Here is a 13,078-nt window from a genome sequence, read left to right as displayed (position 1 = left end):
TAGCCCAAGCTGACCTGGATTTACTCTGCAGTCTCAGGCTGACCTTGAACTCACAGCAATCCTCCTACCCCTGCCTCCCCAGTGCTGGGATTAAAAGCATGCATCACCACACCTGGCTCCTGTGCTTTTTTTTTTTTAATATCAAACAAAGAACAAAACAATATATTGTGATGGCCACACCAAACCTTACCAACTAAATATGATTTCATAATTATAATAACTATTATTATTATTTTGGTTTTTAAAGCAGTGTCTCACTCTAGCCAAGTCTGACCTGGAATTCACTATGTAGTCTGGCCTCAAACTCAGTGATCTTCCTACCTCTGCCTCTCGAGTGCTGGGATTAAAGCCATGCACCACCATGCTAGGCTCATAATTATTTTTAAAGACTAAGTATGATAAGTTATACCTATTGCATCAATGACAATTATATTCCAGAGGTGTACAGTTCATGTAGGTAGCCACTAGCCACATGTGGATGTTTAAATTTGAGTTAGAAATTGATTGTTCAGCAGTTCCTTAGCTCTACCAATTTTAAATGTTCAATAGCAAATACAGCTACCATACTGGAAACCATGGAAACATAACCTTTCCATTACCACAGAAAATCTGGCTATATGGCACTGTTGTACAGTCAGAACTGGAATATTTCTACAAATGATACAACTTGGGGCTGGGCCTAGTGACGCACGCCTTTAATCCCAGCACTCGAGAGGCAGAGGTAGGTGGATCGCCATGAGTTCGAGGCCATCCTGAGACTACACAGTGAATTCCAGGTTGGCCTGAGTTAGCGTGAAACCCTACCTCGAAAAAAAAAAATGCAACTTAATAAAATATGTACTTAAGCATTTGTGTTCTAAATTCTACAAGGTTTTTTTTTGTTTGTTTGTTTGTTTGGTTTTTCAAGGTAGGGTCTCACTCTGGCCCAGGCTGACCTGGAATTCACTATGGAGTCTCAGGGTGGTCTGGAACTCACGGTGATCCTCCTACCTCTGCCTCCCGAGTGCTGGGTTAAAGGAGTGCACCACCACGTCCAATTAAATAAATTCTACAGGTTTTATTTTAGTCACAGTATTGTTGAAAGAGAATACTTCTTTGTTAAAAATTAATTTTATTCTCTTAAAAGAGACACTGATTGAGAGGGATAGGGGATATGATGAAGAGTGGAGTTTCAAAGGGGAAAGTGGGGGGAAAGAGGGAATTACTATGGGATATTGTTTACAATTACAGAAGTTGTTAATTTTGAAAAATTTTTTTAAATTAATTTTATTCTCAACCTTACAAGGGTAGTCCCAAGCGCATGGGACTCAGAGAGCAGCTCGGTGGGAGAGCGTTTGCTCAGAATGTGTGAGACCTTAGGACTAATCCCTAGCGTCACATTAAAAAAAACAAATCCAAGCCAGGCATGGTGGTGCATGGCTTTAATCCCAGCACTCGGGAGGCAGAGGTAGGCAGATCGCCTTGAATTTGAGGCCACCCTGAGATACTATGTAGTGAATTCCAGGTCAGCCTGGGCTAGAGCAAGACGCTACCCCAAAAAGAAATCCAGACTATATGTAGTAAAAAGTAGTTATCTTTTTTATTCCTAGTTCCAGTCACCACTGTTATTCTGGTTCCTGAAGGAACTTTATAACTTTATTCTATAAAAATAACATGCTAAAGAATAAATGTTATATAAGAATATTACTTTGTTTTTATTTTTTTTTTTAACCTTTCTTTTTTTTTGATTTTTGAGGTAGGGTCTCACTCTAGCTCAGGCTGAGCTGGATTTCACTATGTAGTCTCAGGCTAGCCTCAAACTCATGGTGATCCTCTTACCTCTGCCTCCCGAGTGCTGGGATGAAAGGCGTGTGCTACCACGCCTAGCCTACTTTGTTTTTCTTTTCCAGACAGTCTCCTGCAGCCCAAGCTGGTCTCAAACTTGCTGTATAGCCAGTGACCTCTCCTGCTTACAGGTATGTGACCCCCACACAGAACTTTAAGGTTTCTGATTTTTCTTTTCTTCTCTTTTGGTTTTTCGAAGTAGGGTCTCACCTAGAGGTTAGCCTGGAATTTGGAATTTACTATGTAGTCCCAAGCTGGCCTCAAACTCATAGCAATCCTCCTACCTCAGCCTCCTGAGTTCTGGGATCAAAGGCGTATGCCATCATGCTGGGCAAATTTCTGAAATTTATAAAATATTTTATTTATTTATTCATTAGAAGGAGAGAAAGAGGCAGGCAGAGAGTTAGGGAGAGAGAATGGATGCACGAAGGCCTCGAGCCACTGCAGACAAACTCTAGACACTTGCACCAACTTGTGCATCTGGTTTTATTTGGGTACTGGGGAATCGATCCCACTGGGGAATCGATCCCAGATGCACAAAGGTAAGGCAAGCACAAGGTCACACATGCCCACTAGGTGGTAAAAGTGTCTGAAGTTCAATTTCAGTGGCTGGGGCGCTGGTGCTTCAATTCATTCTCCCTCCCCCCCCCCCTCTTTCTCTCTCTCTCTAGGGGAAAAAACAAAAAAAGCTCAGACGTAGTGGTGCACACCTTTTAATCCCAACACTTGGGAGGCAGAGATAGGAGAACTGCCACAAGTTCAAGACCATCCTGAGACTATATAGTGAATTCCAGGTTAGCCTGGGCCAGAGCAAGATCCTACCTCAGGGATAAAAAACAACAACAACAAAAAAAAAGTAGTTTAAAAAATATTATAGTAGGGGCTGGAGAAATGGCTTACAGGTTAAGGTGCTTGCCTGCAAAGCCAAAGGATCCAGGTTCAATTCCTCAGGACCATGTAAGCCAGATGCATAAAGTGGCACATGTGTCTCAAGTTCGTTTGCAGAAACTAAAGATTCTGGCCTGCCTATTCTCTTCTTCTGCCTCTTTCTCTCTCTCTCAAATGCAGATCCTCAGTGCTGAGCCTGCCCACTTCTCTGACTCTAAATAATAAAATGTAACTTTTCTTTTTCCTCTCCTTTCTCTTCTTTGGATGGTGGTCAAAATCCTAAGCATGTCTGCCCTGACACTTTAGGGCTTAATAGCCTTTGCCTTTCTAAAACAAAACAATGATTAAAAGCAGTGATTAAAGACTGGATTCAATTTCCCAGCTCCCACATAAAGTCAGATGATGAAAGAAGTGGCACATGGCTGGTGTCTGCTTAACCCTGGAGCACACACACAAACAAGCATACACACATGAACTAATTCTTCATTAATTAAAGTTTTTTTAAAAGAAAAGAAAGAAAAAAATTAAGATACTGTATTTTAAAATACATTCAAACAAAACTTTTGGCGACAAGGTAAAACTTACATTTTCCATTCTTGCTGTATTCTTTCTCCCACATACTACTTCATCATGTTTGGTGGTTATGTCTTTTCCTTTTCCAATAAAGCCCTTTTTAGGAGTAGGAACTGGTTTTGCTAAAGGCAAAAAGACATGCCAAGTAGATAAAATAGCAAAGAACCCGCTTGAAGAGTCAGCCTTCCTGCCTTCTACTTCTGCCCCTAGAAGCCGAAAGCACAGGTACCTGGTCTATAGGGGTCATCACGAGTATCCTGCCAGTCCACCTCATCTTCAGAGCTATCACTGTCTTCAAAAGGATGCAGTTTTCGGTAATTTTCAAAGGAAATAGAGACTTAAAAGACAAGAACAATTGGCGCTTTATTTAGGAACACAATACAAGCTCTTTCTACCACCCAATGGATTTGTCACAATAAGGTCATTGTACCTTTGCTATCGCCATTGAATTTTTTTTCTTCACGCCTAAGCTGTGCATCATATTCTCTGTCAAATTCCATCTGTAGCATCTGAGCCAGCATTAGGTCGCTGGAAGTGTCACTGTTTTCTCCAGAAATAAATGGTCCTTCAGCAACACTATTCAAAATAAGGTGATATAAACTAATACAATGTGCGGGTGCAAACAGAGCTGACCAATCATGAGCACAGGATGGGTCTTTGCAGTGTTACAATTGTACTGAAGAAAGGGTAAGAACTCACCGAACCTTATTATTAGCTTTCTCCTGTCCAGTTAGCCTCAAGACCAATGGCCAATTAAGAGAAAGTACCAAGTAGCAACATAAAGGGTCTAACAGAAAATCTAGACTGTGACCCGGAGCTCTTATCAAAAGAGAGATAAGGATAAACACTTGAAAACTGTTCCTCACATAGTTCAGCTGTTGCATTAACTGAACTAGTAAAACCCAGAGGAAGGCTAGAGGGATGGCTCAGCAGTTAAGGCGCTTGCCTACAAAGCCAAAGGACCCAGGTTCAATTCTCCAGGACCCACGTGTGTGTCTGGAGTTTATTTGTAGCAGCTAAAGGCCCTGGTGTGTGCACATTCTCTCTCTCTCTCTCTGAAACAAAAAAATAAAAATAAAATATTTACATAAAAATGCCCAGGAGTTGGAGAGATAGATGGCTTAGCAGTTAAGGCACATGCCTGTGAAGCCAAAGGACCCACATTCGATTCTCCAGGTTCCATGTAAGTCAGATGCACATGGTGGCACATGCATCTGGAGATCGTTTGCAGTGGCTAGAGGCCCTGGCATGCCCATTCTCTCTCTCTGTCCATAATAAATAAATAAAAATAAAATCTTTTTTAAAAATCCTTTAAGAAAAAAATACCCAGAGGAGTGGTTTGCCTAACATAAGCACAGTGTCCCTTATCTGAAATCCATGGACCAGAAGGGTTCAAAATTCTGAAGTTTATAGACTTTGGAATATTTATAAGAACTATCAGCTAACCCAAAAACCCAAACCTAAAATTTCTGAGTGCTTTCGGAGTGCCTAAAACCTCTTGGAATAGTCAACTTGTACTGAGAACCAAAGAACCAGGAGCAGAACTCAAAACATCAGTAGACTCTCCCTTCTGCCCATCAGACTAAACCCCAGCTCTGGTTAGCTGCCAGGCGACCCAGCTGCCTGTGGCTGCACTCACACAACGTCGGGAAAGGCAGCGGCCTCCTCTTCCAGCTGCAGCTCTTTGGCCAGCTCTTCACTCATCACGTCAGCCAAAGAACAGGAGATGGTGTTCCGAGGGGCAGCCCATGGGCACTAGTTACACAAAGCGAGACGAGACGTTCATTCACAACAGTGCAATAACTCACAAAGGAAACTATCGTTTGAAAACCAAACTAGTTAAATCAGCCCAAATGAATGATTAACTTTTTGCAAATTCACCTGATACAGAGTATCTCTCAGCTCAAATATTATCAAGAGCACAAATGAAGGGCTGAAAATATGGCTCAGTAGTTAAAGGCACTTGCTTGCAAAGCCTACCAGCCTGGATTCAAGTCCCCAGTACCCATGTAAAGCCAGATGCACAAAGTGGCGCATGCTCATCATCAACTTTCTTTTTATTTTCAATTTTTTAATTTATTTGCAAGCAGAGAAAGATGGAGAATGGGCATGCCAGGGCCTTCTGCCACTGCAAACGAACTCCAGATGCACGTACCACCTTGTGCCTCCGATTTTACATGGGTACTGGGGTATCGAACCCAGGTTGTTAGGCTTTGCAGACAAGCATCTTAACTGCTAAACCATCTTCCCAACTCCAACAATCAACTTTCCGCTTATGGTTCAGCTTTCCAAGTAGATTTTCTTATGGGAATAGAGTATAACAGTGTCATTGTGGCATAATCTCAGCACTTAGGAAGGTGAGACAGGAGAACTGCCACAGGTTCACAGCTACAAAGTAAGCCTCAAAAAGCCAACATAAATATAAACAAAATAAAAAGGAATAGATTACACCAACTAGCACAATTCAAAGCCCACTTAAAAATTATACCTGAAGGCAAGCATGGTGGCGCACGCCTTTAATCCCAGCACTCGGGAGGCAGAGGAAGGAGGAGTGCTGTGAGTTCAAGGCCACCCTGAGACAACACAGTGAATTCCAGCTCAGCCTGGGCTAGAGTGAAACCCTACCTCAAAAAACAAAAATACAAAAAAAAAAAAGAAAGAAATGATACCTCAATATCCTTCTGATGCTCTTCATCACACTAGTGATCAGAAATGAGGTGTAATTCCCCAGCCCCCGCCCACAAGATCTTACTGTAAATTGAAGAGAGTTCTGCTCTATTTTTGGACTGTGAGGAATGCACTGCTGTTGGGTTTGGTGAACTGTCAATGGATTGTGGTGTGTCGTATCCAGAAGCTATTGAATGCAACTTACAATGCTTAATAAAATCTTCATTCTTTTACTATATAAAAAAAAAAATAAATTATACTTCATTGTAAACAAAGCATGAAGTTAGCTAAATGGGTATATGTCAGCCCTTCTCAAGATACCGGGCATCGTGGCGCACGCCTTTAATCCCAGCACTTGGGAGGCAGAGGTAGGAGGATCGCCGAGAGTTCGAGGCCACCCTGAGACTACATAGTGAATTCCAGGTCAGCCTGAGCCAGAGTGAGACCCTACCTCGAAAAACGAAAAAAAAATAATAATAATTTGCACCACTGGTTCCCTTACTTAAATTAATTTCCTTCTTTCTTTCTTGTTTTTTTCAATGCTGCTTTGCCTTTGGGATAAAGTCAAAACTCTTTTTTTTATTTTTTTGAGGTAGGGTCTCACTCTAGCCCAGACTGACCTGGAATTCACTATGTAGTCTCAGGGTAGCCATGAACACATGGTGATCCTCCTACCTCTGCCACCCGAGTGCAGGGATTAAAAATAGGTACTACCACAACGCTGCTAAGAGAGAGCCCATTTCTTAATGAATGCCAAACATAGAATTTAGAATAGGGTGATATCTACATTAGCTACAAAATTACTCAAGGTTAGCCAACACAGGCCATCTAACTTATGACTCAGAGACAACAGAGTAAGAGAGACCCTGGTTCAAGACGAATCTGGTAGGTCAGGAACTGATGTGGCTTGGGCTATCTGGGTGGAAGGTGATAAACAATGACAACTGGATTTATGCCTCAGGGAATCAGGGTCAAGTTCAGTCCTCACTCGGGAAACCCTACATGCACTGCAGGTGGTGCAGCGCCCACCGCAGCTGTAGAGTTTCAGCTTCATCCAAGGCTGCCTACACCTAACAGAGAGGCTTCCCGGAGACCTGAACCCCTCGCGTGCACTCAGCAAAACAGCTCCAGCTCTTTGGACTCAGCACGGCGAATCTTTTGGCCTTCTGCTTTGGCTGACTTCCTTCTGCTCTTTAACCTAGAAATGCTAGGTCTGGTCAGTTTCAAAGTCCAAAAAGACTGTTCTCTAACTCAAAATTCCAACTCACATATGACAATGACTAATTGTAATACAACAGACAACTCCTTCTTCTCTCTTCCCTTCCCTCCTTCGATTTTTCTAAGACGGGGTTTCCTGGTATAATAGCGCAGGTGAGCCTTGAGCTCACTAGGCTGCTGAGAATGTCTTAAACTCGGGCTGGAGAAATGGCGTAGGGGTTAAGGCATTTGCCTGCATAGCCAAAGGACCCAGGTTTGATTCCCCAGGACCCACATAAGTCAGACGCAAAAGGTGGCACTTGTGAGGCCCTTGGTTTCCCACCAGGAGTAGATGGTAAGACCCTACTGCTGAAGACTCCACATACTTGGGCTGCAAGGTCACTAAGAAATCCTGCTGGAACTGAGCTGATAACCTCCACCATGTAGACCAGCTGACAGAAAGCTGGAAGAAGCCATTCTACAGGTAGTTCAATGGGAGAAAGAGATACCACCAATGAAGATACTCAACAATGGACAATGCATGCCTTATAATTGGCCAGCCAGGCCAAATGAGCCAATGGATACAATAGTGACAGGTCTGTCATGGTGGAAACCAACTGCCCTCCAACTGGACTGGAGGCCCGCTCCATGGGGGGGAACCCATCCTTGATACTGAAAACTTAAACCAGGGGTAGTCATGAGCCCTAGGGGTGTAACATCTGCTGATGTCTGGATAAGTGTATATACTATGCTTATCAAACTGCCCAGTAAGCACTTCTCTTAATACTTATACCCTAATATTAATGGTACTCTCTCTTTGGGTAGAGAATCTTCTCTTTTCAGATGGCAGTGGCGTTGGGACAACTCAGAAGGCATCATAGTGCTGGAAAGAAGTGACTGGAGTAATGAGTAACATCTCGATCACACCTTCCAAGGCTCAAGGTCTAATGCGGAAGAGGTGGCGGAAAGAATGTAAGAGCCAAAGGAAGGGTAGGACTCTTTACAATGTGCTCCCTCCAGACAAAATGGCCTGGATATCCATGACCTCGTAGTGCCTGACACTACCTACACAAGACCATCATAAGAGGAGGAAAAGATCATGACACCAAAATAAAAGAGAGACTGATTGAGAGGGGGAGGGGATATGATGGAGAATGGACTTTCAAAGGGGAAAGTGGGGGGGAGGGAGGGTATTACCATGGGATATTTTTTATAATCATGGAGAATGTTAATAAAAATTGAGAAAAAAATAAAATAAAATAAAATGTCGGCACTTGTATCTGGAGTTTGTTTACAACAGCTGAATGATCTGACATGCCCTTTCTCCCCCACCTCAAATGAATAAAATTAAATATATATAAATATATTTTTAATTATATATATCTATATAAAATATAATATATATATTTAGTTATATATATATATATATATATATATATATATATATATATATAAAATATTGGGCTGGGGAGATGGCTTAGTGGTTAAGTGCTTGCCTGTGAAGCCTAAGGACCCCAGTTCGAGGCTCAATTCCCCAGGACCTACGTTAGCCAGATGCACAAGGTGGCGCATGCGTCTGGAGTTTGTTTGCAGTGGCTGGAGGCCCTGGCGTGCCTATTCTCTCTCTCCCTTTCTCCCTCCCCCTCGCTCTCTCCCTCCCTCCCTTTTTCTGTGTCTGTCGCTCTCAAATAAATAAATATATATATATATATATATTTTAAATATTAAAAAAAAAAATAAGCTCATAATCTTCCTGCCTCAGCTTCCCAAGTGCTGGGATAACAGACCCCAACCACCATGACCAGCTAACACGTAACTCTTTTTGCTTTCTTGTTTCCTTTTTTCTTTTATAGTGCTGAAGATTGAACCTACGCTCTCTCATTCCACGCAAGCACTTTATCACTGAGCTACATCCCAGCCCAACAGATAACTTTTTCAAAGAAAGGAACAGCCATGTAGTCCCTAAATCACAGAGGTCTGGTGCCTGACAATATCCCCACTATCAGGAACTCCTTTCTTTCACCTTGCCCACCTATTCCTGAGGCTCCTGGTCTTGTCATCTGTCATCTGATTTGGCTAAGATATAAACTATCACCTGACAATTTTTCAGAAGAGGCAAAAATGCCTGGCAATAATTTTGTTACTTTCAGGTGGATTATTCCCCTACTCTTGAGATTGAACCAGAAGGGGGAACACAGAGACCACGGACAGCGCCATGTGCCCAGCGCCCACCCCACTGGCCTTGTTCTTCCTCAGCTGTCTCACTTGGCACAACCACAGGTGGTTGGCTGGGCCACCTCATGCTGAGGCAACTTCCTGGGGTTAGGTAAGTCAGTCATTATTTCAGAAAGGCAACCAACTCTCACATTTTGAAATCAAATGCAAACATTTCAAGTCTGCCACCAAAAGCAGGACAGTTTCAGGGCGGGAGCAGACCCTCTTAAGACATCCCCTACCAAAAAGTAGTTCATCCCACTGAGTGGGGCTTGGAAAATCTACTGGACACTTCTATTTTCAAGAGCCAGGGATAGAGATGGAGAATCGTATGTCATCCTCTTGGGACTCTAGCAAATCAACTCTTTATACTTGCCTCACAAGCATGAGGACCTGAGTTTAATCCCCAGCACCCATATTAAAATGGCAATTATAAACTGGGTGTGGTGGCACATGCCTTTAATCCCTAATGATGCATCCTTACCTACTGCCTACCCTCCATTACAACAAGGTTTTACTGAAGTATCTATGGAGCTGGGCTTAAGCAAAATCAACACCAGCACACATGAGAGGTGCAGAACACATGCTCTGTCCTCTAACTTGAGTCAATTCAGCCACAACTAACAGGAAGATCCTGCTCTAACCAAACAGCTAGATGATGTCTATAATCCAGGAACAATACTTGAGTCATCATATGACTCTGGAAACGGTAACCTGGGTTTTCCCTAACAACCACACCTTACATGAGTATTACCCATCTATCACAATTCATGACTATCCCTCTTGCTATGTGGTCTTGAACTCATGATCCTCCTGCCTTTTTCCACATGCTGGGATTACAGGCATGCACCACCAGCCACAAATAGTAGTTGACTTTTTGTTCATGTCTTTTTTTTTGGGGGGGTGGTTCTAGTAAGGTCTTGCTTTAGCCCAGGTTGACCTGGTATTCACTATGTAGTCTCAGGGGTGCCTTAAACTCATGACAATCCTACTTCTGCTTCCCAAGTGCTGGGTAAAAGGCATGCACCACCACACCCAACTGATTTATTTATTTATTTGAGACAGAGAGATGAGGGGGAGAGAGAATGGGCACACCAGGGCCTCTAGCCACTGCAAACGAACTCCAGACATATGCGCCACCATGTGTATCTGGCTTACTGGGACCTGGGTCCTTAGGCTTCGCAGGCATGCGCCTTAACCACTAAGCCATCTCTCCAGCCCCCAGCTGATTTTTTAATTTTTTTTGTTTATTTTTATTTATTTGAAAGTGACAGAGAAAGAGGCAGATAGAGAGAGAAAGAGAATGGGTGCGCCAGGGCCTCTAGCCACTGTAAATGAACTTCAGACGCATGTGCCTCCTTGTGCATCTGGCTAACGTGGGTCCTGGGGAATTGAGCCTCGAACCAGGGTCCTTAGGCTTCACAGGCAAGCGCTTAACCACTAAGTCATCTCTTCAGCCCCTTATATTTTGTTTGTTTTGGGGGCAGGACCTCCCAAGATAGTCCAGACTGGATTCAAAGTACTCTCCTGCCTCAGCCTTGGGAATATAGGCATGTACCACCAAGCCTGACAGTATGCTGTTATTATTAACTAAAGTTGATACTCTACTCAGATTTCATTACTTTTCCCCTCATCTCATTTTCTTTCTTGGTTTTTGTTTTTCTTTCCTTCTTTTTTTTTTTTTTTTTTTGGTTTTTCAAGGTCTCACTGTAGCCCAGGTTGACCTGGAATTTACTACGCAGTCTCGGGGTGGTCCTGAACTCACAGTGATCCTCCTGCCTCTGCCTCCCAAGTGCTGGGATTAAAGGCGTGTGCCACCATTCCTGGCTGTTTTTATTTTTCAAGGTAGGGTCTCGCTCTAGCCCAAGCTGACCTATGTAGTCTTGGACTGGCCTCAACTCAGTTGTCCTCCTACCTCTGCCTCACAAATGCTGGGATTAAAGGCATGCAACACCATCAGGACACCAATTACATTTGTCATATTGCCTCAACTCTTCTTGGCTGTCTTTCTCAGACCACCCATGTTTTTGATGACTATGGCCGACTGGAGGAATACCTTGGATTCATTTCTTTATAACTCATTTTCCAACAGAGCTTAACACTTCTTCACTTTTGCCTAGTGTAAACCACTGGCTTTAAATATTTCTTTCACTATTCAAAACCCTCCTCAAGTTTCCACACCCTCCACGTTGGCTTTGGTACTCACTCTGGCTTCCCACAAAGTCAGCAAAAGAAAGGATTAAATGATAGTGTAGACTTCTTTTTAATTGTTTTGCCAGTCAAATTCTGTCTACCCAACAGATGATCAATAAACCCCAAGAATTTTGTTAAATGACTAAAATGGACCTTTGCACTTCTGATAATATACACTTAAATGTGAATATAATCGCTCTTATTTCTTAGGTAGTATATGTTTAGGAAGAGAAATTTGTTCTGAGGTTGAGATGTTGCCATTTGACTTTTCTTACCAACCTTTAACTGGAAGAATTCAACATACAGAGTATTTCTGAGGGGGGTCTCTATCTGATTTTGTCCTTATGTCTACAGATTTTCACCTGATGAAACTTTTAACACACAAAGGATGAAATGACATGCAGGTGTAACCCTACTTACCAACAGACTTAAAAGTCTTCCTAACCTGCATAACCAATTTTTATTTAAAAAGCAGCTTTTTAAATTAACAAGACAGCTCCCCTCTTTTCTGTTAAGACCAAGCCTAAAGCTCCAATAAGATTCACAGGTGGACTTTTCACTGAAACAAGTTGTTACGGGTTGGCAAGCAAATAACAAGACGTTTAAAAAGGCCAGATTCCTTTACAGCCTTAATTTGAGGAATATAAAAACGCCAACGGGGGCACCCTTACTTCTCAAATCAACTGGCAGAGAAGTCTTTTCGTCCTAAAGAAAAGTGACATGTTTTCTCCCACCTATCAGCGCTCGTGCAGGGAGTTCAGCGACAAATATCTGCGACAGAGACCGAGGAGGAAAGCGCAGGCAGGCAGACGGACAGACAGACCGACCGACCGACCCTGGACCACCCCAGGCCGTCCGCCGGTTCCCCCCACCCACCCCCTGCGCCCGGTCCAAGTCATTCAGAGTCTCGACCCTAGAAATGAAGGACTCGCGTGTCCTGGGGCTCGGGGACAAGCATCCCCAGTGACCTAAGCAGCCAAGCCAGCCCCCCGATGCCCGCTCACCTTGCTGGGTCCCCAGGCGGCGGCGGCGGCGGCTGCCGCGGGCCCGGGCTCAGGTGAAGCCACCCCGACCAGATCCATGTAGGGGACAAGAGAGAGGCGGAGACGGGACAAGACGAGAAGCAGGCTGGGACGAGAAGACAGGCAGGGGCGGGGGTGGGGGGGAAGAGACCTGCTGCTGGTGCCGGAGCTAAGGTGACAGGTGGTGGTGGCGGCGGCGGCGGCTGCAGCCGCGTCCGGAACTAGAGCTCTTCACTTCCGCCCTCGCCGCGGGGCCATCCGCTTCCCATTGGCTATCCGGTCCGCTGGAGGGCGGGACTTCCGGTCCCTGCCCAGTGGCCCAATCGCGGGGTTCAAAGTTCGTTTGGTGACGGTCCTGAAGTGTTCACGGTGGGTCCCTTTGCTTCCTCCTTGGGCCCTGGGCGACAGCTCATTAAATAAATACAGTAGCTCTGCATGACCATTCATTATTTCCTGGGGTTGTTCTAACCTGGAAAGGATTAGGAGACAGGAAATAACAG

The 13,078-nt window shown here is 43.9% G+C and overlaps 1 protein-coding gene across 1 annotated transcript in view; it reads right to left on the bottom strand.

Moving 5' to 3' along the window:
* Window positions 1–12,807, bottom strand: part of Riok3 (RIO kinase 3) — a 28,515-nt gene extending 15,708 nt beyond the window's left edge. Inside the window, exons 1-5 of the mRNA XM_004654831.2 lie at window positions 12,561–12,807; window positions 4,925–5,040; window positions 3,716–3,861; window positions 3,515–3,622; window positions 3,298–3,407 (exon numbers count right to left, since the gene is read on the bottom strand). Coding sequence (XP_004654888.1) covers window positions 3,298–3,407; window positions 3,515–3,622; window positions 3,716–3,861; window positions 4,925–5,040; window positions 12,561–12,638 — 558 coding nt within the window. The 5' untranslated portion in view covers window positions 12,639–12,807. The remainder of the gene's footprint in view (window positions 1–3,297; window positions 3,408–3,514; window positions 3,623–3,715; window positions 3,862–4,924; window positions 5,041–12,560) is intronic.
* Window positions 12,808–13,078: the final 271 nt, after the last annotated feature.

This window comes from Jaculus jaculus, chromosome 15 (genome assembly GCF_020740685.1).
Source record: "Jaculus jaculus isolate mJacJac1 chromosome 15, mJacJac1.mat.Y.cur, whole genome shotgun sequence".
Classification (NCBI taxonomy): domain Eukaryota; kingdom Metazoa; phylum Chordata; class Mammalia; order Rodentia; family Dipodidae; genus Jaculus; species Jaculus jaculus.
The sequence above is the reverse complement of the archived record's forward strand: the minus strand, read 5'-3'. Positions and strand labels throughout refer to the sequence as shown.